The sequence below is a fragment of the Schistocerca americana genome, chromosome 8 (assembly GCF_021461395.2).
Source record: "Schistocerca americana isolate TAMUIC-IGC-003095 chromosome 8, iqSchAmer2.1, whole genome shotgun sequence".
Classification (NCBI taxonomy): Eukaryota; Metazoa; Arthropoda; class Insecta; order Orthoptera; family Acrididae; genus Schistocerca; species Schistocerca americana.
Window position 1 is genome coordinate 375,827,317 of NC_060126.1, and position 26,373 is coordinate 375,853,689.

The following is a 26,373-nucleotide window of genomic DNA, read 5'->3' on the forward strand; positions in this document are numbered from 1 at the left end:
CGACTTTTCCACTAACGTGTACTGACGCTTTATCACTAAAAACTACACACTCTAGAAATGTGTCACTCTCCATGTTTGGTAGCACAAAATGCGAGGCGCTTCTTTTTGTCATTGGAGTTGAGAGCCCGCACAAGTTGTCATCGGTAGGGCTTGTACAGCAAACGCCGTCTCAGAACTTTCCATAGAGTTGGTTCGGATGTTCCAAGTTCTCGACGGGCTCTATTGATAGACTTACTGGGACTGACCACAGAACTTTTTTGAATCTGTCGGACAACATCCTCTGACACACGCTGCCGACCTGTCCTTTTTCCTTTGCACGCACTTCCAGTCTGTTTAAATTGTTTAAACTAATGGCTAGTGCTTTTGCGAGTTGGGTGGTTGTTTACCGAATTTGGTACGAAATGCCCGCTGCACTGCAATTTGCGAGTCACTTTTCGCAAACTCATGAACGCAAAAAAACCTTGTGCTCCACAGTGGCCATCTCATTCACAACTGACAGTGAAAGGGAATGACGGCCCTATTGCCGCGCGAACTCTACCGGCCGGTTCGGAAATCGTCACCGCCCACCCGCTGCCGCCCACCAAAAGCTTTGAAACTTCCTCTTTTCATTGGTATAAAGCTACTTCGTTTTCGATTTGTACTTTAATACGTACGATTTTTTGAAAATGGATCCATCATTTAGAAAAACTCTGTGTAATATACAATTTCTTATCATTATAGTTACAGATGCACATTTATATTATAGCACGTAATGTCAGTGTGTGTGAACTTGATCAAGACTAAACTAGAAGTAATGCATCTCAACAAGGCGTATCGTATGATGTGTATTACTTGTTAATTTTTTGAGATTTAAGTACATGTTCAGATGTCTAGCTAGGCAGCTCAGTGAAAAAATTTTACGATGGAATTTTGAAATATATGACAGACGTTGAACGGTGAGATCTTTTCGTGACCGCTGGCTGTCGCGTAATTTGCGGCGTTGTTTGTGGAGCGTCTATGAATGCTGCAGCGAAAAATTTGGAAATATGGGGTAAGGTCTTACGGGACCAAACTGCTTAGGTCATCGGTCCCTAAGCCTACACACTAGTTAATCTAACTTAAACTAACTTGTGCTATGGACAACACACACCCGTGCGCGATGGAGGACGCGAACGTCCGACCGCGGGAGTCGCACGGACCGTGACAAGGGGCCTAAGACCGCGCGGATACCCTGCGCGGAGTTGCAGCGACGATTCTGCCGTCGGAATGTTGCGTCGCTCGTGAAACACGAGAGGTTTTCAAGTATTGTAGATAAATAGTTTTGAAATTTATGTTTCCCTTAATGTTGTAATATACAAACAAAATCATCTGGTTACATAGTAAATCATTTTAACATGTATTATATTACTACAACGCCTTCTCACGAGCCGGCCGGAGTGGCCGAGCGGTTCTAGGCGCTTCAGTCTGGAACCGCGCGACCACTACGGTCGCAGGTTCGAATCCTGCCTCGGGCATGGATGTGTGTGATGTCCTTAGGTTAGTTAGGTTTAAGTAGTTCTAAGTTCTAGGGGACTGATGACCTCAGAAGTTAAGTCCCATAGTGCTCAGAGCCATTTGAACTATTTTGAATCTTCTCACGAGCAATCCCCGAGGCGGAAAGTACAGCAGTGGGAAATGTCCAACATCTTGTCACACTACAGTCTCTGGTAAGTTCATCCTCTTCGAATTTCCATCCATAAATCTGAACGGGGCTATAGTTTCCCCTAGAAGAACCAACTTAAGATTATTTTTTCAGACTGCATGTACTGTAGATATTGAAAGGTGGCTACACTGAGCCACTGCGCCAGAGATTGCGCCAAAGAGTATTATTAAGCCGCCTCCACTGTGCTTGTCGAGAGCTCGTGGTAGTCAGTGCCTGTTAAGAACTCGTAGTAGACAGTGCCTGTTAAGAACTCGTAGCAGTCAGTGCTTGTCCAGAGCTCGTAGTAGTCAGTGCCTGTCGAGGACTCAGTGTAGTTTGTGCTGAGATGTTGTAGCAGAGAGTGTTTGTTGAGATGTGCTAGTGGGCAAGGCTTGTCGAGATGTTGTAGTAAGGAGTGTTTGTTCCATGTTTTATCCAGTTATTTGATGGGAGAGATAGCAGATGTTATTCTAATGAAGATATTGTAATGATCAGAGTGCATTTCGTCAATATATATGAAGGTAAAAACCACTATGTTCTTTTATTATTTGTGTGTCTCAAATAATGCATCATTACAGGTTCAGTCAACAAAGCATCTGGCTTGTGTTCTTGTATTAGAGTGTAATTCTGGTTTTCTTGAGTAATTATGGTATTTTTATTTCCTTTAGTTACTTCAGTATAATTGGTATTTAAAAATTCTTGTCTTGTTGGAGAAGAACCGTGCCAGATGTGTACGTTGAGTCACGCTCCCACATACAGAACAGTTATACTTGTGCTTTGGTTTAGTAGGTTTTATAGTTGCTGGGGACTTAATTAATTAATTGTGTTAACCAAAATTTTCATTTTCTTTATTTGTTGTTGTTCTTTGCAGTCAGATAGCGTAATAATACTAGTCAGGGCCAACCGATTACGAGACACAGCGTAATCGGACATACAGCTACGAAAAACTACAATTATTTTCAATCATATTTAACTAAGCCCCCATGCACGTGGCGACCCTGCCAGGATCGTCCCTTGGAATTCTTCTGATTGTGAAAATAGTAGACGGTAGTATTGTTGTAGTAATTTGAGTTTAGTAATTGTAGTCTTTTTTGCATGTGTAGATTCTTCTAATGGTATTTTCCAAAATTTAAATTTGTTGTCTTGTCTATGGGTTTGACAATTTAGTGCAATTATTTCAATTGTTCGATTAATCGTGTTTGAGGGAAACTTTTCATATAAATGGTATTGTTGGAGATAAAGAGTCATTGTGTGTAATTTTCGTACAGTGACAAATTTTTTTTATGTTTTGTAAATGATTACGCGATCAATGAAAAAGGCAAAAATGATGAATAGTCAGAATAACGAAATTGTTAACATGGCGAACTCGCCAACAGAGGAAAACAGTGTCATAAATAATGTAGTGGAAAACAATTTAATAAGCAGGGAAAATAGTCCGGAAACAGTTCAAAATTTTTCACAATCGAAAAATTCTCAGATTGCGTGGTTAACGACAGAAGAAATGGAGCAGTTGATGAGTGTAATATTAAATTTGGGATCTGAATTAAAAACAGAAATGGAAGCAATGACAACACGGTTATGCTCACAAATACGATCAATTAAAACAGAGATGGGAACTTTACGATCTGAATTAAAAACTGATATGGGAACAATGGAAACACAGTTTGGATCTGAATTAAAAACAGAGATGGGAACTTTGGAAACGCGGTTAGATTCACGAACAGGGACATGTTTCAAAAGCATGAAAGACGAATTAAAGAGGGAAGTTAGAGAGGAGGCGCAACCGATTTTGAATTCTCACAATAATAGATTAATTGCAGTAGAGATTAGACAAAGGGGACAGGATAGAGAACAGGAAGAAAGAGATCGTGTGATAGTACAGAAATTTTCAGAGTTAAATTTACAACGTGCAAAAGATAAGGAAGAAACATTTGAGAGAATCGAGGAATCCGTACCAAATGACAGATTAAACAACCTAACACAACAATATGAACAGCTAACTACCAAATTTGTCAACACTGATACCCGAGTCGCGACACTTACGGAAGACGTAAATAAACAGAAAGAACAAATAGGTGACTTATCGGAAAGAGTTGAGGAGATTTCAGATAAATTGACAAATCTTAGTTTACATGGGGACAGAGATTCGAATGATACAGCTCCATTACCATTTGCAGAAACCGAAGAGTACCAGAACATAAATAAACAAGTTGAAAATCAGGGAAAATTTAATGAACGCGTTAAAAGGGAAGTTGAGGCATTACGAAAGCAAGTCAAACAGATCGAAGGCGAAATTGTAGGAAAAGACAGCAAAAGAAATTTGGAATCGCAGATATCAGAGGGGTTTGAAGAAAATAATTTATTTCATTTGCGAGAAGCAACAAGAGAGCGCCAGGCGCGCGAACTTGACAATAATCGTCATTGGGACTGGGACAGACGCGGTAGGTCTTTGTCGCCACGAGGCGAAAACTTTGACTATAAACACTTTTTGACTGTCCGGAAATTTAAGATCTTCCGCAATTCTAAGAATGACATACATCAATGTTCATGGTTAGATCAATTAACGTACGCACTTCCGCCAGATGTGCCACAAAGTCACAAACTGGAAATTATGTGCGGCTATTAAGGTCCTCAGGGGATTCACTACTCTAAGTGAATATGTGCCGTAGCGAGCATAGGGCCCCGAGCTGTAGTGGTGCTATTTCTCTTTTAGTTTTCTGTGCCGCTGCCTACTCTTTTACTATTCTTTGCATCTGTCAAACCAGCTCTTCGACTATCAATCTACCTAGTGAGTAAGTAAAGTAACCGGATATGACTGTTTTACCCAAAAGTGACTTTGGAATTTATCGTTTGGACTTACTATATTTTCTGCAGCATTCATTCGTCGTCTAAATGAAATTTTACCTGTTTATCTTCGTGACAATATTACTTCTTATGTTGACGATATTTTTATTGCGAAACATTCTTGGAGTGAGCATAACAAAATTTTGGATTCATTATTACGTATTTTTGCACGAGTTGGCATTACAGTGAACTTGGAAAAATCTGAATTTGGTCGTTCACAGGTGAAATTTCTCGGTCACATTATTTCTACAGAAGGTATTCTTCCTGATCAAAAAAAAAAAAAAAAAAAAAAAAAATAGACGCTATTCGTGATTATGCTGTTCCTACCACAAAACGTGAGGTTGGCAGTTTCCAAAATTTTTGTAGAATGACATACTTGTGAGAAACTAACAGCTACATGTAAACATGCGGAGAGTACAAGGATAGCGCGCTGTGTTTTGGCGGCGGCACATACTCAAAGCAACAGTCAAGTCTGCGCGCCGCACAAGGCAGTCGTTGACCGCGAACAATTGCTTCCTACGTCACGCGCCTACAGCTGATCGAGCGCTCAGTGCGAATGCACTGACAGCCGTAAACAAATACACAGTTTAATTTCTCCGACTATATTCAGTATAAAGCTATAGTGACTTGATGAATTATGTTATTAACATTCAGTATTTTTCAGGATACGGTTCTATAAAATATTTAAGAACTTCAGGTAAATTCTGTGTGTCTCCGACGTTAAGAGGACTTACTATCGAGAAATTTTCAGGAAGAATGTAATTTCCAAGAAGAAACTAATAAACTAAAAAGGTAACTATTAATTGAGTTTATTTTTCAGGTAACATATTTCCACTTAGGTACGTACTTTAGACGTAATTTGCTGCTCGCGATTACGTGATTCATACTTTGTGCTAAATTTCATGTGCTATGAAATTACTTGTGAAGCGACGTGCTTGCGTACGTTAACTGATTTTGACAATGATTATTAATGAACTGGGTTGTAACTTGTATATATTATGCATCGTTTGGCTGCAATGCTTTTTCACCGATGTCATATTTTTTAATTATGTGCCTGCTGTGCTTATTTATTTAAATTATAATTGTCACCTGATTTATTGTGCTGATGTGGTTAGGTATGTAAGTTATACTTTGTGATTTATCTGCTTGCGCCTTCATGTTTACTTATTAGGATGACATATGAACATTTATTTGCTTATGCTGATATGATGCTAATGACCTGTTTGCTGCTATGCGTATGGATTGCATATTTATACATTTCTGTTTGTTGTCACAACTACTCTTTAATTTGGTATATAGCAATGCTGATGTACAGTGTACGAACATAGAGTTTAGGTTACAGTATGGTGTTAATTACAGATTGTTTGCTTGGCAGAGCCTCATTGTAAGAATTATGCTGCATACACTTGTTGACATTCTGTTCTCTACTGGTATATTTACTCGCTATTGCTTGTTTTGCTTACGCTAAGTGCCTTATATTTTTAAGATAAGAAAATGAACTGCTATAATTCGACGAATGACATTAGTACAAGAAACTTCGTTGAAGTCACATGAGCTGAGGTTTTATGGAAGCTGTATAAATTTATGCTAATAGGAAGGAGGCTAACGACATGACATACCAAAAATAGGTTTAGACCATTGACAATTATTACACTGCATTCTTCGTGAGCAACTGAAATAGGAAGTGACACTTGATACAAGAAATACTCCACATGTTTGCTTCTGCCATAATTCTTGAAGTGATGTACACACTGTGAAATATTGTGATCATTCACATTCCGTAATCGTACTTAATTACTGAGAGTTATTCGAACTAAGTCTGTTAGAGGTCATGTATGCATTTCTTTTGTTTATAATTCATAATGAGTAGAAGATTTGGCTCAGAGGTTGTGTGTTGGCATGTGTCTTCAGATTGTATGGGAGGATGAACTGAAGTTTGCACTAGGATTTTATCTGTACTTGTTCGAGGAGACTGACTAGAGGAAAGAGTTGTTATGGAAGTGAAGTGATATTGGTAATAAGGTTCATATGTATCGACGTATTGAAGAGGTATTATTGAGGTATAGAGATTATATGAAGTTGATGATTATTGGAGTTTTGTGGACAAGAGGTAAGGTAAATGCTATTAGTGATAAGGTTTATATGTATCGACGCATTGAAGGGGTATTATTGAGGTATTATTGAGATTGTGTGAAGTTGATGATTATTGGAGTTTTGATGGATAAGAGGTAAAGTAAGTGAGGAGCATATATTGGCAATAAGGTTTATATGTACCGACGTATTGAAGAGGTATTATTGAGGTATTATTGAGATTATGTGAAGTTGATGATTATTGGAGTTTTGGTGGATAAGAGGTAAAGTAAGTGAGGAGCATATTTTTTGTTGTTGGTCTTATGGAACAAGGAGGATGAAGATAGCAGACTAGAACACTAAAGTAGAAGGAAGATAGTCTATACACACACTTTGTTAAATCACTAAGCAGTATATACTTTTTTTTGAAGAGAGGGAGTATTTGCATATCTTGGCTCACTGACATTGTTCAACAACAGTACATTTGATCTGGCTTGGCAAACATTGGTCTTGACATGATGACTATGACCTTGACCTAACTATTATTGACTGTTATACATTGCTGCCACTGCTACTTGATACACAAGATGAACATCAGATTTGACAGAATTGCATTTACACAGTTAACACTATTCAATTAGACAGTAGTATTTAATGTGGACGAAAGATGAATGAGTGTGTTTTGTGTGTTTTCCTTTCCTAATCCTACCCACCTATCTCGTAAATATTATTTTATTTGTTTGTAGTGGCTTGCACTGACACCCATAAATATTATAGGTTTACTGATATTTGAGTATTTGTAATAGTTAATATGAAAATTATCTGACATCATTTGTGTGTTTTTTATGATTTGTATGTTTAGTGTAAAAGCATTTGTATGTGCATTCAAACTATTGTTCATGCCTGAACTGTCTGATTAGTGAGGCTAAATATTATGAACTGTTACCTGCAGTTTTTCAACGTAATGTGTGACACTTAGGAATGATTAATTTCTGCTGATGAACTGAGTGATCAGTGATAGTGAATATTATGAACTGTTACCCGCACTTTTTCAACATAATGTGTGACACTTAGGAATGATTAATTTCTGATGATGAACTGAGTGATCGGTGATAGTGAATATTATGGGCTGTTACTTGTACTTTCTCTACATGATTGGTGCCACTAGGACATGTTTAATTTCTGCTGATGAACAGTGTGATTAGTATGTGTATTCAAACTATTGTTCATGCTTGAACTGTGTGATCAGTGATAGTGAATATTATGGACTGCTCTCTGGACCTGCTCATCATTGCTAGGTGCAACTGATGGACTACTTGTATGGAAATGAAGTCGCTTCTTGCTGTCTGCACCTACTCAACATTGCTGGGTGCAACTGATGGACTGCTTCTACTGAAATGATGTCACTTGTCGGTGTCTGCACCTGCTCAACATTGCTGGGTGCAACTGATGGACTGCTTCTACTGAAATAATGTCACTTGTTGCTGTCTGCACCTACTCAGCATTGCTAGATGCCACTAATGGAACTGCTTCTACTGAAATGAAGTCACTTGTTGGTGTCTGCACTTGCTCATCATTGCTAGGTGCAACTGATGGACTACTTGTATGGAAATGAAGTCACTTGTTGCTGTCTGCACCTGCTCAACATTGCTGGGTGCAACTGATGGATTGCTTCTACTGAACTAATGTGACTTGTTGCTGGGTGTACCTGCTCAACATTGCTGGGTGCAACTGATGGACTGCTTCTACTGAAATGATGTCACTTGTTGGTGTCTGCACCTGCTCAACATTGCTGGGTGCAATTGATGGACTGCTTCTACTGATATGTCACTTGTTGGTGTCTGCACCTGCTCAACATTGCTGGGTGCAACTGATGGACTACTTCTGCTGAAATGATGTCACTTGTTGGTGTCTGCACCTGCTCAACATTGCTGGGTGCAACTGATGGACTGCTTCTACTGAAATGATGTCACTTGTTGGTGTCTGTACCTGCTAAACTTTACTGGGTGCCACTGATGGACTGCTTTTACTGAAAAGATGTTACCTGTTGGTGTCCTTTTTTTGTATAAACTAATCATTGAAAGCATTTTATGTGAACATTTGTATAAACTGATTTTTTGTGTATTGTGTGAACTCTTATGTAAAGCCACATGTATGAAAAGAATTTGTATTGCTTACTGTATTTCATATATTAGGTTATTGAAAGGTCAGTGCAAAGCCAAAATTTTAACTAATTATGTGATATTTAGGTATTAATATTATCTTTTATTTTTGTTTGTATTTTTCTGGACGAATTTGGTGGTACTTTCACCACCAATGCTGGCAAAAATACCATCAAATTCTGGCCTGTGGAGGAGGGGCATATGAAAGGTGGCTACACTGAGCCACTGCGCCAGAGATTGCGCCAAAGAGTATTATTAAGCCGACTCCACTGTGCTTGTCGAGAGCTCGTGGTAGTCAGTGCCTGTTAAGAACTCGTAGTAGACAGTGCCTGTTAAGAACTCGTAGCAGTCAGTGCTTGTCCAGAGCTCGTAGTAGTCAGTGCCTGTCGAGGACTCGGTGTAGTTTGTGCTGAGATGTTGTAGCAGAGAGTGTTTGTTGAGATGTGCTAGTGGGCAAGGCTTGTCGAGATGTTGTAGTAAGGAGTGTTTGTTCCATGTTTTATCCAGTTATTTGATGGGAGAGATAGCAGATGTTATTCTAATGAAGATATTGTAATGATCAGAGTGCATTTCGTCAATATATATGAAGGTAAAAACCACTATGTTCTTTTATTATTTGTGTGTCTCAAATAATGCATCATTACAGGTTCAGTCAACAAAGCATCTGGCTTGTGTTCTTGTATTAGAGTGTAATTCTGGTTTTCTTGAGTAATTATGGTATTTTTATTTCCTTTAGTTACTTCAGTATAATTGGTATTTAAAAATTCTTGTCTTGTTGGAGAAGAACCGTGCCAGATGTGTACGTTGAGTCACACTCCCACATACAGAACAGTTATACTTGTGCTTTGGTTTAGTAGGTTTTATAGTTGCTGGGGACTTAATTAATTAATTGTGTTAACCAAAATTTTCATTTTCGTTATTTGTTGTTGTTCTTTGCAGTCAGATAGCGTAATAATACTAGTCAGGGCCAACCGATTACGAGACACAGCGTAATCGGACATACAGCTACGAAAAACTACAATTATTTTCAATCATATTTAACTAAGCCCCCATGCAATATATCTAATGTGTTCAGCGTCCATGTACTATTCATCAGTTTTTATTCTTGTGCCTTTGGTGTCACTTTTCGTACCCAGACCCTAGAATATTGTACCATTAAACGCGCAGCCATCCTGTGCTATTCAGAACACAGGTGGTATTACAGTGCTAATGAATCATTATTTGGCGATGGATTATTCTAACAACTGTGAAACTTCCAACAACCAGAGAGAGCGCTAAAAATGAATCAGAACAAGCACATGCAGCGTAATGTAGGAACAAAAACGGTTAAGACTGTGAGGAGATGGCATGGACATTGGTCCAACAATGTCTTATGTTCTCCAAATGGAAAGATCAGTACTGTACGAAGGTTAATCTACATCTACATCCATACTCCGCAAGCCACCCGACGGTGTGTGGCGGAGGGTACCTTGTGTACCTCTATCGGTTCTCCCTTCTATTCCAGTCTCGTATTGTTCATGGAAAGAAGGATTGTCGGTATGCCTCTGTGTGGGCTCTAATCTCTCTGATTTTATCCTCATGATCTCTTCGCGAGATATACGTAGGAGGGAGCAATATACTGCTTGACTCTTCGGTGAAGGTATGTTCTCGAAACTTTAACAAAAGCCCGTACCGAGCTACTGAGCGTCTCTCCTGCAGAGTCTTCCACTGGAGTTTATCATCTCCGTAACGCTTTCGCGATCACTAAATGATCCTGTAACGAAGCGCGCTGCTCTTCGTTGGATCTTCTCTATCTCTTCTATCAACCCTATCTGGTACGGATCCCACACTGGTGAGTAGTATTCAAGCAGTGGGCGAACAAGCGTACTGTAACCTACTTCCTTTGTTTTCGGATTGCATTTCCTTAGGATTCTTCCAATGAATCTCAGTCTGGCATCTGCTTTACCGACGATCAACTTTATATGATCATTCCATTTTAAATCACTCCTAATGCGTACTCCCAGATAATTTATGGAATTAACTGCTTCCAGTTGCTGACCTGCTATTTTGTAGCTAAATGATAAGGGAACTATCTTTCTATGTATTCGCAGGGCATTACACTTGTCTACATTGAGATTCAGTTGCCATTCCCTGCACCATGCGTCAATTCGCTGCAGATCCTCCTGCATTTCAGTACAATTTTCCATTGTTACAACCTCTCGATACACCACAGCATCATCTGCAAAAAGCCTCAGTGAACTTCCGATGTCATCCACAAGATCATTTATGTATATTGTGAATAGCAACGGTCCTATGACACTCCCCTGCGGCACACCTGAAATCACTCTTACTTCGGAAGACTTCTCTCCATTGAGAATGACATACTGCGTTCTGTTATCTAGGAACTCTTCAATCCAATCACACAGTTGGTCTGATAGTCCATACGCTCTTTGTTCGTTAAACGACAGTGGGGAACTGTATCGAACACCTTGCGGAAGTGAAGAAACACTGCGTCTACCTGTGAACCCGTGTCTATGGCCTTCTGAGTCTCGTGGACGAATAGCGCGAGCTGGGTTTCACACGACCGTCTTTTTCGAAACCCATGCTGATTCCTACAGAGTAGGAACAGTAAAACGAAGTCATTGTGTGAAAGTAGGTAATAGTGTGTCTCGTTGGCGACAGAAAGCACAATACCACCATATGAGAAACGAGGCAGAATGGCCTTCTGGAAGTATGTATGTCACAGCTTTGTGCTTTGATAGTGACGAGCATGTCGAAGCAGAGGAGAGAAGAAGGTCATATAAAACAATGGGAGGAAAGTGAACCACGCTATGTGACCACAGAATGGGATGGCCGCCTTCTCTTACGTATGGCCATAATGGACCACACAGGTCGATGACTCGATGTTGGAACACTGCGGTCTAAATGTTAATGCGACAATGGTTTGACGCAATAAGTTGACAGTTGGACTGGTGGCACGCAAACAACTGCATAGTCTTTCGTTGGCCAGAAACTACAAACATCTTACACTGCAAAGAGCACACTGTTGCTGGAATGCTGAGTGGTAAAAGGCATTTCTTTTTGTCACGTCCGACATCAAACTGTCCTACAGCAACGGGTGCACGAGTGTTAGTCACAGCCTTGATGCTTGCCGCACTTATTTTGATTTGTGTCGCCATTCAGTCGTTTCAGAACTCAGAAACGGTACCTCAGTCGGTAGAGAATTTGTCCAAGAAAGTCAAATGTTTCGAATCCCGGCCCGGCACGCAGTTTTACTCAGCCAGGAACTTTCAAATCAGCGCACCACTCTGTTCTAGATAGAAAATTAGTGCTGTAAACACTCCCTAGGCTGCGGCTAAGTCGTTTTCCACAATACCGTTTTCTTTTTTCAGGAGCGCTAGACTCCCTAATTATGCAGGAGAACTTTTGTGAAAGTTTGTATGGTAGGAGATGTGCCGGAGGAAGTAAAACTGTGAGGGCCAATCGTGAGCCGTGCTTGGAGAGGGCAGTTGGTAAGAGCATTTGTCAGCTAATGGCAAAGGTTTCTGGTTCGTGTCCCGATCCGGCACGCAGTTTTAAACTGTCAGAGAGTTTCAGCAGTATATCTACCAGTAACAAATACTGTTACAATACACTACACTTACTCTCATACATACGCGCGCATTTCTATATTACTGTACACCATCTTAACGCTTACCATTTCACTCACACAAAATTAACTCACATCAGACGTCTCATACCACATTCCTTGTTCCACTTCACTCAATCTTCATCGTTCACTTTATTCTTCTCGATTCAGTTACTCCACTTCATTCACTCGACACTCGTCACGCATTGAACTTACTTTCTCGTCACACGCGACAACTCTTTTTGAACTACATTTCTAAGAGACGTGTCATACTCGATGTTTTTTATCATTGATATGTTTCCACTTACGTTCATATGTCGACGATACTCTATGTTGATCGCATCTCCATCACAAGGTTTTTATGTTTGTTTCTTGTATTATAGAAAGCACTCTCTCACTCCAAAGGCAACATTATATTTTTTTTCGTTGTAATTGTAATTAATTTTGCGTAACTAGTATCTTTAATGACATCATGTTTGTATACTCCTCATATGTAGTCCTGTTAAAATGTGATGTACTTTGTCAGGCAGCGTGTTATTAAATAGTAAAACACCCAACACCACAATTAGCTTAACGTTTTTGTTTATTTTATTTTATCGATTCTGTGAACATCTATGTGAATTAGTGTTTCGTTCCTCTTCAACTCCATTCCGTAAAACCTGAAACGGGGCTCCTATTTGAGACCGTGACATGTACTTTATTATTTGCTGTAAACAGTTGAAGATAGATAAGGTGTTGTTCCGATAAGAAACTGTATGTGCACGTATGTGGTGGAAGTGGCGTTGTCACTTCGCAATGCAAACTTCAGAAAATTATTGTATATCGCTTTAACGCTCATGTTAGCGTTGTATTTTTTCAGCCCACAAGAACATGAGACTGTTCATGTCTCACGGAGGACTGCAGAGCACTCTGGAAGCGACGGCTCGGGGAGTTCCGCTGATCGGGATGCCAGTAATGGCTGAGCAACGTTACAACGTCCAGAGGGTCGTCAAGCACGGTTACGGGATCAGGCTGGATCTCACCAACGTAACTGCCCAGTCTGTGGAGTGGGCTGTTTACGAAATTTTAAATAACCCTAAGTGAGTCATTTTGCAATTTAGTGTGTTCTGAAAACTTTTAGGGGGTAAGGAAACATTTTCTGACTGTGATTTAATTACTACATGGCAGGGAGACAAGTTTAAGTGAATGACTGCAGCTGCAGTTTATCTGTCGTTTCCTGCTTAGTTACGTATCTAAATGTTCTTTAGCCTTTGAAAAGAATCTAATCCATCTGAAGCTGAAATTTAAAGTTACGTGTTCCACTAATTTCCTATAATTATGAACATAATGCATTATTTTGGGATCCTATCCTCCTTCCCCCCCCCCCCCCCCTCTCCCTCCCAATATTAAAATGAATTACTAGATTAATCTAAACAGCATAAAGTTGCTAGAAAAAAAGCTGAAAGAAGAACAGTAATCGCCGGCCGCGGTGGTCTAGCGGTTCTAGGCGCTCAGTCCGGAACCGCGCGACTCCTACGGTCGCAGGTTCGAATCCTGCCTCGGGCATGGATGTTTGTGATGTCCGTAGGTTAGTTAGGTTTAAGTAGTTCTAAGTTCTAGGGGACTGATGACCTTAGAAGTTAAGTCCCATAGTGCTCAGAGCCATTTGAGCCATTTTTGAGAACAATAATCTGAAATTCAACTTAATAGTTCTCAGTTGACTCTGACTGTGACTCATTTATCTCTATGGAACACCAAATGTCGTTGTAAACTTCAGTTTCTTAAAATTAAGACGGACATCAATCTGAATGGCATGCGTGGAATAATGAGTATTTCTTTCTCGTGTTAGAAGTATCTCTTCAATGATATTGTCGAGCAACATATTAGTACATAACTTTTACCTGCAGTAAGATTTTGACGCACTGAGGTTAAATAGTTACTTGTTGAAGGTCCTTTAAAGTTATGCTCGTTCCTCCAACTGTCCACACTTCTGTCAGAGTGTGTAGGTGTATATCATGTAGCAACCTTGGGTGTATATGTCAGCAGCGCTACCAACAATCAGACTAGAGGCCACGAAATGATACGAAGTATTAGTCTTTGTCGATTGTTTCCAACCACCCCCACTCCTAGAGGTGGAAGCACCGCCCTACACGTATTTTTTTTAGCTCATATCTCAAACATGTACTGCGTTTGGCTAAAATTGCTCGAGGCGTTTCAAACTTGTGATGGGGCACTGAAAAACTCATACTTACGTATTTTTTCGATACGAGAGATAATCATCAACTTTTAATCATCCCATTCATAATATTAAGCTGCGACTAAGAATATTGTCCTTTTCTATATATTCATACTTCATTGCGACATGGTATCGTTATAACGAATTTCACTCGTGGAACACCAGCAAAAGGAATATGAGATAAAATTTTTCGTAGTACTAACTGATAGGATCTCTTGTAGTTTGATCGATCACTTATCTTTATAATTGGTTCACACAGTTCTGTGTTCAGTACGATGTAAAGTGAACCGGAAAAGTAGAATGTGAGGTGCAGAAACAGAATGTAGAAAGTTTCGGGCTATTTGTGTTGAAACGAAACAGTGTACAAACATTGGTATCACAAATCTTCTTAAACATCCAAGTTGAACAATGGTTTTTTCTGCTCGATATCGCTTGTTTTTGTGAAGAAAATATCAGAACATTAATTAACGATACATACTCCTATTTGATACTTCTAAAAAGTAAAATCGTTTGTCTTGAATGGCCGGCCGAAGTGGCCGTGCGGTTAAAGGCGCTGCAGTCTGGAACCGCAAGACCGCTACGGTCGCAGGTTCGAATCCTGCCTCGGGCATGGCTGTTTGTGATGTCCTTAGGTTAGTTAGGTTTAACTAGTTCTAAGTTCTAGGGGACTAATGACCTCAGCAGTTGAGTCCCATAGTGCTCAGAGCCATTTTTTGTCTTGAATGGCTGAGAGTCCCCGAAGGGTGTTTTCAGACGCCTAATTGCAAAAATATTCTCTATTCTCGGTGCACGCGGACATCTTCCCGCAGCGAAGTATGAGAGCCGTGCGAGTATATCCCAAGCTGCGACGTCGCCGCGAACACAAAAGTGACCCAGAAAGTGTAGAGTAAACTTCTTTATTTCCGTCTGTGATCACAAACTTGTCAGGTACTTAGACTACCGATTTTGGTCAGCACTAACCATCTTCAGGTCTAGAACAAAGCATTGGAAAAACCCAAATATAACTAGTGGATTGTCTACAGGTTAAAACAATAAAATGGGCCATAATGAAAAGTGAGACTAACGTACATGTGAAACTTATGCGCATTAAATTTGACGGGGCCTGTTTTTAAAAAAATGTCCTAATAAAATGGAGCCATAGTGGCATCGTCAAAAGATAAAAATCAGCTTTGCATCGTCGCACATACATAAGATACGGTATATACTACAATCATGGCGTTAGGACGCTACTGTCCATAGAAATTGCTGTACAGTAGCCACAAAATGTTTGTGCCGCAAGCTCATTAGATGTCGCTACTGTAGGTGTACACTTATTCTTGAGTCATATAATTGCAAGATATGGTATATGCGAGCTAACGTTACATAGATGTTCGGGCACACATGCGGATCCTCTTCGTCGAAATGTCTTGGATCAAACTCGTCTAGGGTTTGAACCTCACGTGCCGCGTTACATGCCCTAAATTAGACACTTGTGACCCTTTGGTTAAATTGTCAGGCTGATGGCAATTCTGCTAAACACGAAGTTAATAGAACATATAATTACAGTAATAATAATATCGGGAACTAAATTAACTACCCATAAATGATGTAGGCCACATAGTTGCGATTTGTTTATAAGAATGTTTATTCAGAAAGCAAACAAATAGCGAAAGTCGTCATATTTACAGTTACTGTTAAACTCGAGCGAATATCCATTTGACACTGTTCGATCATTCACACTCTCATCGCGAAACACAAGTCCGATACTTGACCTCGTCATTTACACCAAAAGGTAGAGTTCACACCATGAGCGCGGCTGCTCACAGCTCTGGGACTAAGTCCCGCGATACCACAAAACGCGAAATTTTCTAAGTTGTTTCACTTCCTAACTGCCTAAAGACCGACTGTCGGCTTTCGCGTCTCAATCCGAACTTTGGTGTCTAGACCAGAACTGTCCGCTTTCGCCTCTGCACCAGTAATGTCCTCTGCCCGTCCCCGGCCGCGCTTCCCACGCGCCGAACATACTCGCTCAACTGCCTAGGGCAGTTCCCTTTTCTGAAGTCGTCCAACTGATTGGCTGCAGCTTATTCTACATTATTTTACATTTTAACGTATTTAATTAACCAAAGCTTGATCACTTTCACGTTCTAAATAAAGTAACAGTAATATCCATTGTTAAATTCTTTTACATAAAACCAATACAATTTCCTTCTTAACTTAGAATGTCATGGCTAGTAGCCTTGCACCAATGTGCTTTCTGATAAGTAAAGAAAGAACAAAAGTAACTATTACGCACTAAACTCTACAACAAATGCTATATTACCTACTGATTCAGTAAGGTGACATACTGTCATCTTTTAGTGTGTTTTGTGTGATGCTTAATTGAAAATACTGATAATTTAAATTTACTATATACTTTAAACAATCGAAGTAACAAAGTTGATATTTACAACATTTCTCATTTCAATGATGCGCTTCTATATGAAATGTCGATCATTAAGATCAATTAAAGCGTTCAGATTTTAGCTTTCAGGTCTTTGTTACAAAACTTTTGAATTTCTCTTCAACAGTGGTTTCATTCCCTGCATTACTACAGAATTAAATAGTTTTCATAAATGTTTCCCTTTAGGGCGAATCTTAGGTCCAACATATTTAACACTGCTACGTGCCTGGCCACAAACGGCTTCTACGGGGTTTCCCTATGACGTAGGTTCCCGTCTGTCTCACTCGCACACTGCAGCGCAATAGAAGCCTGTGAATTTCCCCATCTCGTGGCGAATCTGCGCTCTTTGTGGCACACAGTCGTCGACGACCGGGTTCGTTTCACAATTCCTGAAGACTGACTCTTTCGGACATATAGTTAAATGCGAGCTAAATGTTCGTTAACTCACATATAAAAAGAGCAATACTATTGGTAAGTCTGTAGGAGGCTTACCAGGTGTCTAACTCACTACAGTTATAAAATGCAATGAATTAAGAACACGGCCAAAGTTAGATTGTTAAAAAGGAAATAGGTAAGTGACGCGATTCTGTTGCGCTCCTGAGACGAATTCTGAATAAAAATGTAATTGAAATACTTAAGACCAAGCTTTCGGAGTTGACAGAATAATATAAAAATGATGAAACAAATGGGGAAAGAAGCCTAATAAATGAAAACAGACTGTAGAAAGCAATCAGTGCCCTCTGTTGGCGCGATGGTCAAAATGCCACGTAGGCGAGAAGTGGTCAGAGGAACGTAATCGCCAGGGGACTTCTCGTACCCTGCGACATGCCATTCGAAGAAAAGCGTTATGAAAGACCGTACGAATCAAGTAGTAGGATTATCTACTTGACAGAGATGTAACTGAAAATATTATCTATCTGATGATGGGCATGGCAGCCCGAAACCTGTTATGGCACTAAATTAAAACACTGAAAGAGTATTTTTGGTTGGTTGCGTCATTCACCAACTATCATTAACGTCCCCAGTGTTCAGGAGAACTGACATGCATTAAATAACAACTCATTATGATTAATTTTGCAGTTTAACCTATTTCTAAGACACTCGTAGAATATTTATAACTTATCACGTGAATGTACGGAGTGCAAGAAAAAAAAAACCATTTGTCTTAAAAGGCATTAAATGGTCTGCCCACTGTTCGGTGTCTCGTGCACTGCTATCGTGAAATTCACACATGGTTTCACTGAACTTAATAACATTTATATCACCCTCAGATTCAAGTTTGCTTAAAGCACTTCTTATAACATTTCTTATAACGTATGGTATGAATCTGGTTTTTCGTTTTTATGTCATATTCATTGTTAAATCATGAAATGCTTCTCCAACCTCTGAAACTGTAACATGCTCTCCTTCCACCTTCAGTACTGGTGCATCTAAAGTCCGACAATACTCATGCCAACAAAATACATTTAAAATAATTAAGGTTACCCCTGAGTAAATCCAACTCAATAATACCAACTTCAGCTCAAGTATTACTGAAGATATAAGGCTTGAACGCGTCGTGAAATAGAAAGTGTGAACGCATTCCGTAATACGCCGTGCCATGGTATGTTAGTTTAGGGAAGTGAAATTGAAATTATAGATACTTGCTAGAAATACAGAAAGTGTTTTGTTGAAACCTCAAATCACCGAGAATTTGATTTGATTTCCAAACTCCTAAACACTTAGGTGTCCCGACAGAAACCGATGGAGACAAGGCTTCCGTCTAGCTGCGGGCAGCTGCTCGTTCTCCCACCGGTGGGCATCATAAAAGAATCCGTAGAAAGAAGGATTCGTCAGAATATGGTCATTACAAACGAAGGATACCAGATTAGTGCGACACGCAATCCTTCACTAGCGGTAATCCGACGCAGCATACAAGACGCATCCTGGATGCCCGCCGGCCGGAGTGGCCGATCGGTTCTAGGCGCTTCAGTCTGGAACCGCGTGACCGCTACGGTCGCAGGTTCGAATCCTGCCTCGGGCACGGATGTGTGTGATGTCCTTAGGTTAGTTAGGTTTAAGTAGTTCTAAGATCTAGGGAACTGATGACCTCAGACGTTAAGTCCCATAGTGCTCAGAGCCGTTTTGAACCGAATGCCCTTCACCGCATCCGCTCCCCCCTACCAGTGCAATCTCACACCCTTCCTGCCCGCCGGCAGTGCAGTAATCCGCTCTGTCATCCGTACCTTTGGTCAGAAGGAGCAGCACCTGAGCTAAGGAATTACCATCTCATGCGTGGGCTGCCATTAAAACCTCAGCACAAACGGCTACGAGTGGCGTGGAGCCGTGACCGGCAAGCATGAACCCCTGATGAATGGCATCGCATTCAACGATGAATAGTGGTTCTGCACTGCCCCTGATCACCACTGTTGGCGAGAATGACGGTGACCTGTGGTGAGGTCGCTTTCTTCCAGGTTTTTGGAGAGGCACAGCTGTGTTATTTAGGTCACGTTCGGTAGTCGCTTACGGAACTCTGACGGCTCAATGGTGCGTCGCGAATATCGTGCGTCCTCATGTCTTACGTCTCATGCGAAAGCATTGTCGTCCCATTTTTCAACAGGGTAATGCTGTCCCACACATGGCACGGGTCTCTATAAAGTGTCTGCATAATGTTGAGGTTTTCCCGCAGCCAGCAAGGCCCCCAGATCCGTCGCCCAACAAAGCGTGTGTGGCATCATGGCGGACGTCAACTCTGCCCCACTACCAGTATCCAAGACTTCAAGTAGCAGTCACAACAGCTGTGGGCAAACTTGCCTCGGAAGAGGTTACAGCGGCTTTAAAACACCCTTCTCAACTGAATCAGTGCGTGTATCCAGGTCAGAGGGGTGCAACGCCATACTGATAAGTGGGCTCATGTTGCCAAGTTATTCATAAATTTACTTCAGTTATACAGGGTGGTCCATTGATAGTGACCAGGCCAAATATCTCACGAAATAACCATCAAACGAAAAACTACAAAGAACGAAACTCGTCTAACTTGAAGGGGGAAACCAGATGGCACTATGGTTGGCCCGCTAGATGGAGCTGCCATAGGACAAACGGATATCAACTGCGTTTCTTTAAATAGGAACCCCCATTTTTATTACATATTAGTGTAGTACGTAAAGAAATATGAATGCTTTAGTTGGACCACTTTTTTCGCTTTTTGACAGACGGCGCTGTAATAGTCACAAACGAATTAGTACGTCGTATCACGTTAACAACCCCGTTAGTGCTGACGGTATTTGCTTCGTGATACGTTACCCATGTTAAAATGGACCGTTTACCAATTGCTTAAAATGTCGATATCGTGTTGATGTATGGATGTTGTGATCAAAATGCCCAACGGGCGTGTGCTATGTATGCAGCTCGTTATCCTGGACGATATCATCCAAGTGTCCGGACAGTTCGTCGGATAGTTACGTTAAATAAGGAATCAGGAAGTGTTCAGCCACATGTGAAACGTCAACCACGACCTGCAACAAATGATGATGCCCAAGCTGGTGTTTTAGCTGCTGTCGCGGCTAATCCCTACACCAGTTGCAGACAAATTGCGTGAGAATCGGGAATCTCAAAAACGTCGGTGTTGAGAATGCTACATCAACGTCGATTGCACCCGTACCATATTTCTGTGCACCAGGAATTAAATGGCGACGATTTTGAACGTCGTGTACAGTTCTGTAACTGGGCGCAGGAGAAATTACGAGACAATGACAGTTTTTGCACGCGTTCTATTTAGCGACGAAGCGTCACTCACCAACAGCGCTAACGTAAACCGACATAATATGCATTATTGGGCAACGGAAAATCCACGATGGCTGCGATAAGTGGAACATCAGCGACCTTGGCGGGTTAATGTATGGTGCGGAATTGTGGGAGGAAGGATAATTGGCCCCCATTTTATCGATGGCATTCCAAACGGTGCAATGTATGCTGATTCCCTTTGTAATGTTCTACCGATGGTACTACAAGATGTTTCACTGCATGACAGAATGACGATGTACTTCCAACAAGATGGATGTCCCACACATAGCTCGCGTACAGTTGAAGCGGTATTGAATAGCATGTTTCATGATAGGTGGATCGGTCGTCGAAGCACCATACTATGGCCCGCACATTCACCGGATCTGACATTCCCGGATTTCTTTCTGTGCGGAAAGTTGAAGGAAATTTGCCATCGTGATCCACCGACAACGCCTGACAACATGCGTCAGCGCATTGTCAGTCCATGTGCGAACATTACGGAAGGCGAACTACTCGCTGTTGAGAGGAATGTCGCTACACGTAATGCCAAATGCATTGAGGTTGACGGACATCATTTAGAGCATTTATTGCATTAATGTGGTATTTACAGGTAATCACGCTGTAACAGCATGCGTTCTCAGAAATGATAAGTTCACAAAGGTACATATATCACATTGGAACAACCGAAATAAAATGTTCAAACGTACCTACGTTCTGTATTTTAATTTAAAAAACCTACCTGCCCCTCCCGCCGGAGGTTCGAGTCCTCCCTCGGATATGGGTTTGTGTGCGTGTGTTGTTGTTAGCATATGTTAGTTTAAGTAGTGTGTAAGTCTAGGGACCGATGACCAAAGCAGTTTGGTCCCATAGGAATTCACACACATTTGAACATTTGAACACCGTCAACATCAGAACTATACAGTTGATTTTGTAACATTCAATTCAAATTCAGTTTTCCGATTAATGGTGCTATGGAACTTCAGAATGTTGAGCTAAGTTGAACAGGTTATATGTGCAAAAAAAGTCAACTTTGTTCATCATTACGCAAATAAAACGAACAGTCGTTTCTTGGGAAACGGGAGTATGATATTGTGTATACCGTGGATTTGAATCAAATTTGCTTAATCACAAAAGGAACGTAGTTGATTTCCTCCTATTAAGAATAGAGAATGTTTTTTGTAAGTGTATTAAAATAATATTACCCGAAGTTTATCATCGATAGTGTGACCTTTTGTTGACATGCCCGTTACAGCTCTTAGACTATTTTGGTTTTCACGTACATTATATTGTGAGTGTGTGTGATTCCTGCATAACAATTAAACGGTTTTTTCCGGTTGAAAGGAAGAAAGATATTAACTATTTCATCCTACTGATTGCATTTAACTCGAGGTTGACCAAAAACTCCTCCCTCTTAACTTACCTGCTAAACATCGGTAGAGTGAGAGTTCTGGAAGCTAAAATTTTATTGGACGAACAACTGCATATCTCTATTATTCTTACAGTGAATGTCAGTTTGACGTTTGCATCACCTACAACAACTATTATCCAGCCAATCCACCTTAAATCGTCCCGCACTCAAAAATCTATATATTTTATGATCCGGACTGTTTCGAGCAGTTTCTTCACAACGTTGTACTCAGTTAATAGAAAGGCCTTCTGTCTACTGAAAGACAGTAACTTCCAGTTGGATTATGTTTTGGTAGATGTCTTTTGAAGTTGAATATCTGATTCATTTCTCTGATTTAGCGTAAAAGATAGAGAAAGGAATTTGCTCCTGTAGGAAGGAGTGTTTCTACTCTCTCGCTCAAACAAGAGTGTTAAAATCGAGGAGATATGAGAGACTGTATGCACTGATGAGACAACAGAGCAAACAGTGCGGATGGAAGTCACCATGCTTGTGCGTAGGTAGCTAACAACTGCTGTCCATGAGATGGTGAAATTTTAAACAAACAGACCGTCATCACAGATGTTTAGTATATAACACATTTACATTTATTTTGACAACAATGGTTCGTATTTTGTTTCCCAATTTTTCACTAAACGACAACTCTAAATACTACTTGTATGGGAATCTGTGTCATAAACAATTATGTAAATAGAAATCTGTTCACGTATTTAAATCGTTCTAACAAGTATAAAATTTCTCCTAGCCCCATACAGATTTCTAACCCCTTACAGACACTTCTGAAAAACGGTGATTGTGATATTTTAATAGCTATGAAAACACTTGGAAGATTTAAAACGGAAGACATGGAGTGCATGCAATAAATAACAAAAGGAGGTAGGAATAGTTATTCAATAATGTAGTAGTAATGAGGTGAACTTCTTACGTACCAGTTATGTATTGCATGTGCCCTCTGTTTTTTATTCTAAATCTTACGAGTATTTTCGAAGCTATTAAAAATTCACGATCATAACTTCTCAATACTGTCTATATTGAGTTAGAATGCTATATGGGGCAAGGAGCAAATATTTTGAATATTTTAGTCTGATTTGAAAGCTTTTTATTTAAATAATTATTTTCTCAGTCGTACACTTGTGTGTATGAAGTTTTTCAGTCGTTTTCAGACATTTTGATGAGACTGAGACAGAGAAATGGAGTAAATTTAAGGCTTATTTCAGTTTTTCTTCGTCTGACTCTACCAATTTATTGTTTTATGCATATCTCGCGAAAAAGTCGTAAAGGTAAATATTAGAAATATTTGTGATGACACGGATGCTTACCAAAAATCGTTATTCCCACGAACCATTAACGACTGGAACAGGGAAACGGAGACTGGCAGTGGTACACAAAGTACCCTCCGTCATACACCAGACAAGAAAGCGAGGATGTATTCCATTATCATCCAGTTCTGGCCAATATTGAAAGTTTCAATTGTGTAGCTCATTGGGAAGTTAGTTTTAACTGGCTGCAATATTGGAACCGAACAGACAGACAGATGAGAAGGTGAATCCCCTCTTCCACCCGTCTTTCTCTGCTCAGCCATGCCCGCCTGCTCTCATATGATCGAAACCATTTCTAATACGCTACTGGCCGTTAAAATTGCTACACCACGAAGATGACGTGCTACAGATGCGAAATTTAACCGACAGGAAGAAGATGCTGTGATATGCAAATGATTAGCTTTTCAGAGCATTCACACAAGACTGGCGCCGGTGGCGACACCTACAACGTGCTGACATAAGGAAAGTTTCCAACTGATTTCTTATATACAAACAGCAGTTGACCGGCGTTGCCTGGTGAAACATTGTTGTGATGCCTCGTGTAAGGAGGAGAAATGCGTACCATCACGTTTCCGACTTTGATAAAGGTCGGATTGTAGCCTATCGCGATTGCGGTTTATCGTATCGTGACATTGCTGCTCGCGTTGGTCGAGATCCAATGACTGTTAGCAGAATATGGAATTGGTGGGTTCAGGAGGGTAATACGGAACGCCGTGCTGGGTCCCAACGGCCTCGTATCACTAGCGGTCGAGATGACAGGCATCTTATCCGCATTGCTGTAACGGATCGTGCAGCCACGTCTCGATCCCTGAGTCAACAGATGAGGACGTTTGCAAGACAACAACCATCTGCAAGAACAGTTCGACGACGTTAACAGCAGCATGGACTATCAGCTCGGAGACCATGGCTGCGGTTACCCTTGACGCCGCATCACAGACAGGAGCGCCTGTGATGGTGTACTCAACGACGAACCTGGGTGCACAAATGGCGAAACGTCATTTTTTCGGATGAATCCAGGTTCTGTTTACAGCATCATGATGGTCGCATCCGTGTTTGGCGACATCGCGGTGAACGCACATTGGAAGCGTGTGTTCGTCATCGCCATACTGGCGTATCACCTGACGTGATGGTACGGGATGCCATTTAGTTACACGTCTCGGTCACCTCCTGTTCGACATTGACGGCACTTTGAACAGTGGAGTTACATTTCAGATGTGTTACGACCCGTGGCTCTACCCTTCATTCAATCCCTGCGAAACCCTACATTTCAGCAGGATAACGCACGACCGCATGTTGCAGGTCCTCTACGGGCCTTTCTGGATACAGAAGATGTTCGACTGCTGCGATGGCCAGCACATTCTCCAGATCTCTCACCAATTAAAAACGTTTGGTCAATGGTGGCCGAGCAACTGGCTCGTCACAATACGCCAGTCGCTACTACTGTGGTATCGTGTTGAAGCTGCATGGGCAGCTGTACCTGTACACGCTATCCAAGCTCTGTTTGACTCAATGCCCAGGCGTATCAAGGCCGTTATTACGGCCAGAGGTGTTGGTTCTGGGTACTGATTTCTAAGGATCTATGCACTCAAATTGCGTGAAAATGTAATCATATTTGAGTTCTAGTATAATACATTTGTCCGATGAATACCTGTTTATCATCTGCATTTCTTCATTGTGCAGCAAATTTAATGGCCAGTGGTGTACTACCAACACAATAGACAAGTTCACGGTGCATGCGAAATATCAGGCATAAGAAAACTTTTTCACCCCTACCAATAACCGAACGCACTAACAAGAAAGGAAGTTAATACTGCATTTCCATCCAGTTAGGCGCTGTCTTTAAAATTTCAAATCTCCAGCTCACCAGGAAGTTAGTTTAAAATCAACAGCATAATTTATTCGGAAAATACAGGCAGAAATAAAATGATATTCATCTCCTCTTTCCCCCTCTGTAAACTCATCCATGACCCTCCACTCATATACCAACTGGAATGCGTTCTGATACTATCTGCATAACACGCTGGGCCTGTAGGACAGCGGAGTTGTCAAGCACTACAATCTTTTTTTTTTTTTTTTTTTTTTTGCCCCCACCTCCACGCCTACCACCTGCACCGACACAAAAATGAGTTAACGTTGCATTGTCACTCAGTTCCGAACTATGTCTATAATTTCAAGTGTTCAGCACATGGGGAAGTTAGTTTAAAATCAGTCGTAAAATTCATACCTAATATAACTTGGTAAAATCTGTAGAATCGATGTAAATGTCGATTCTCCCTAACAAATTTGTAAGCCTTCGTAGTTATTGCACAGAACATGTCTCTGTTTGCAGATACCGCGAGAAGGCGGAGCAGCGCTCCCGCCTGTTCTGGGACCGTCCAGAGAGCCCTGTGGAGACGGCCGTCTACTGGACAGAGTACGTGCTGAGGCACCGGGGCGCCCCCCACCTGCGCAGCGCGGCCCTCCACCTCAGCTGGCACCAGTACCTCCTGCTGGACGTCGCTGCCCTGCTGCTGGCTGGAGCGCTCCTGGTGCTTATAGTCGCTGTCGTGGCTCTTAGGAGACTCTACAAGCTAATCACAGCAAAGACGTCTTCACCACATGAACAAAAGAGAAAGAAGACCACGAAAAAAGAATGAAGAAGATATGAGAAGCTAGCTGCGCTGTCCATGAAAGATTTGAAACTGAACCCAAATGATTGCCAGTGCAATAGCATCACGTTCACCAAGGATTGCCTGACAAAGGATAATTAGTGTTGCCTCGGATCGCATCAATTTTTGTCCTGTCCGACCCGACAAGTTGTATTACAGTCTGAACGATATTCTGCAGCTACAGTGCTGATATCTCTACTTACTAGTCATTCCTAAGAATGGTGCCTATTACCAGATGGGAAGCAATGGACTTTTCCAG

General features: G+C 41.0%; 1 protein-coding gene across 1 annotated transcript in view; it reads left to right on the forward strand.

Annotated features, from left to right (window-relative positions):
- The window catches only part of LOC124545863 (UDP-glycosyltransferase UGT5-like), a 54,401-nt gene extending 28,299 nt beyond the window's left edge, over positions 1 to 26,102 (forward strand). Inside the window, exons 3-4 of the mRNA XM_047124822.1 lie at positions 13,203 to 13,422; positions 25,796 to 26,102. Coding sequence (XP_046980778.1) covers positions 13,203 to 13,422; positions 25,796 to 26,102 — 527 coding nt within the window. The remainder of the gene's footprint in view (positions 1 to 13,202; positions 13,423 to 25,795) is intronic.
- The last annotated feature ends 271 nt before the right edge of the window (positions 26,103 to 26,373 follow it).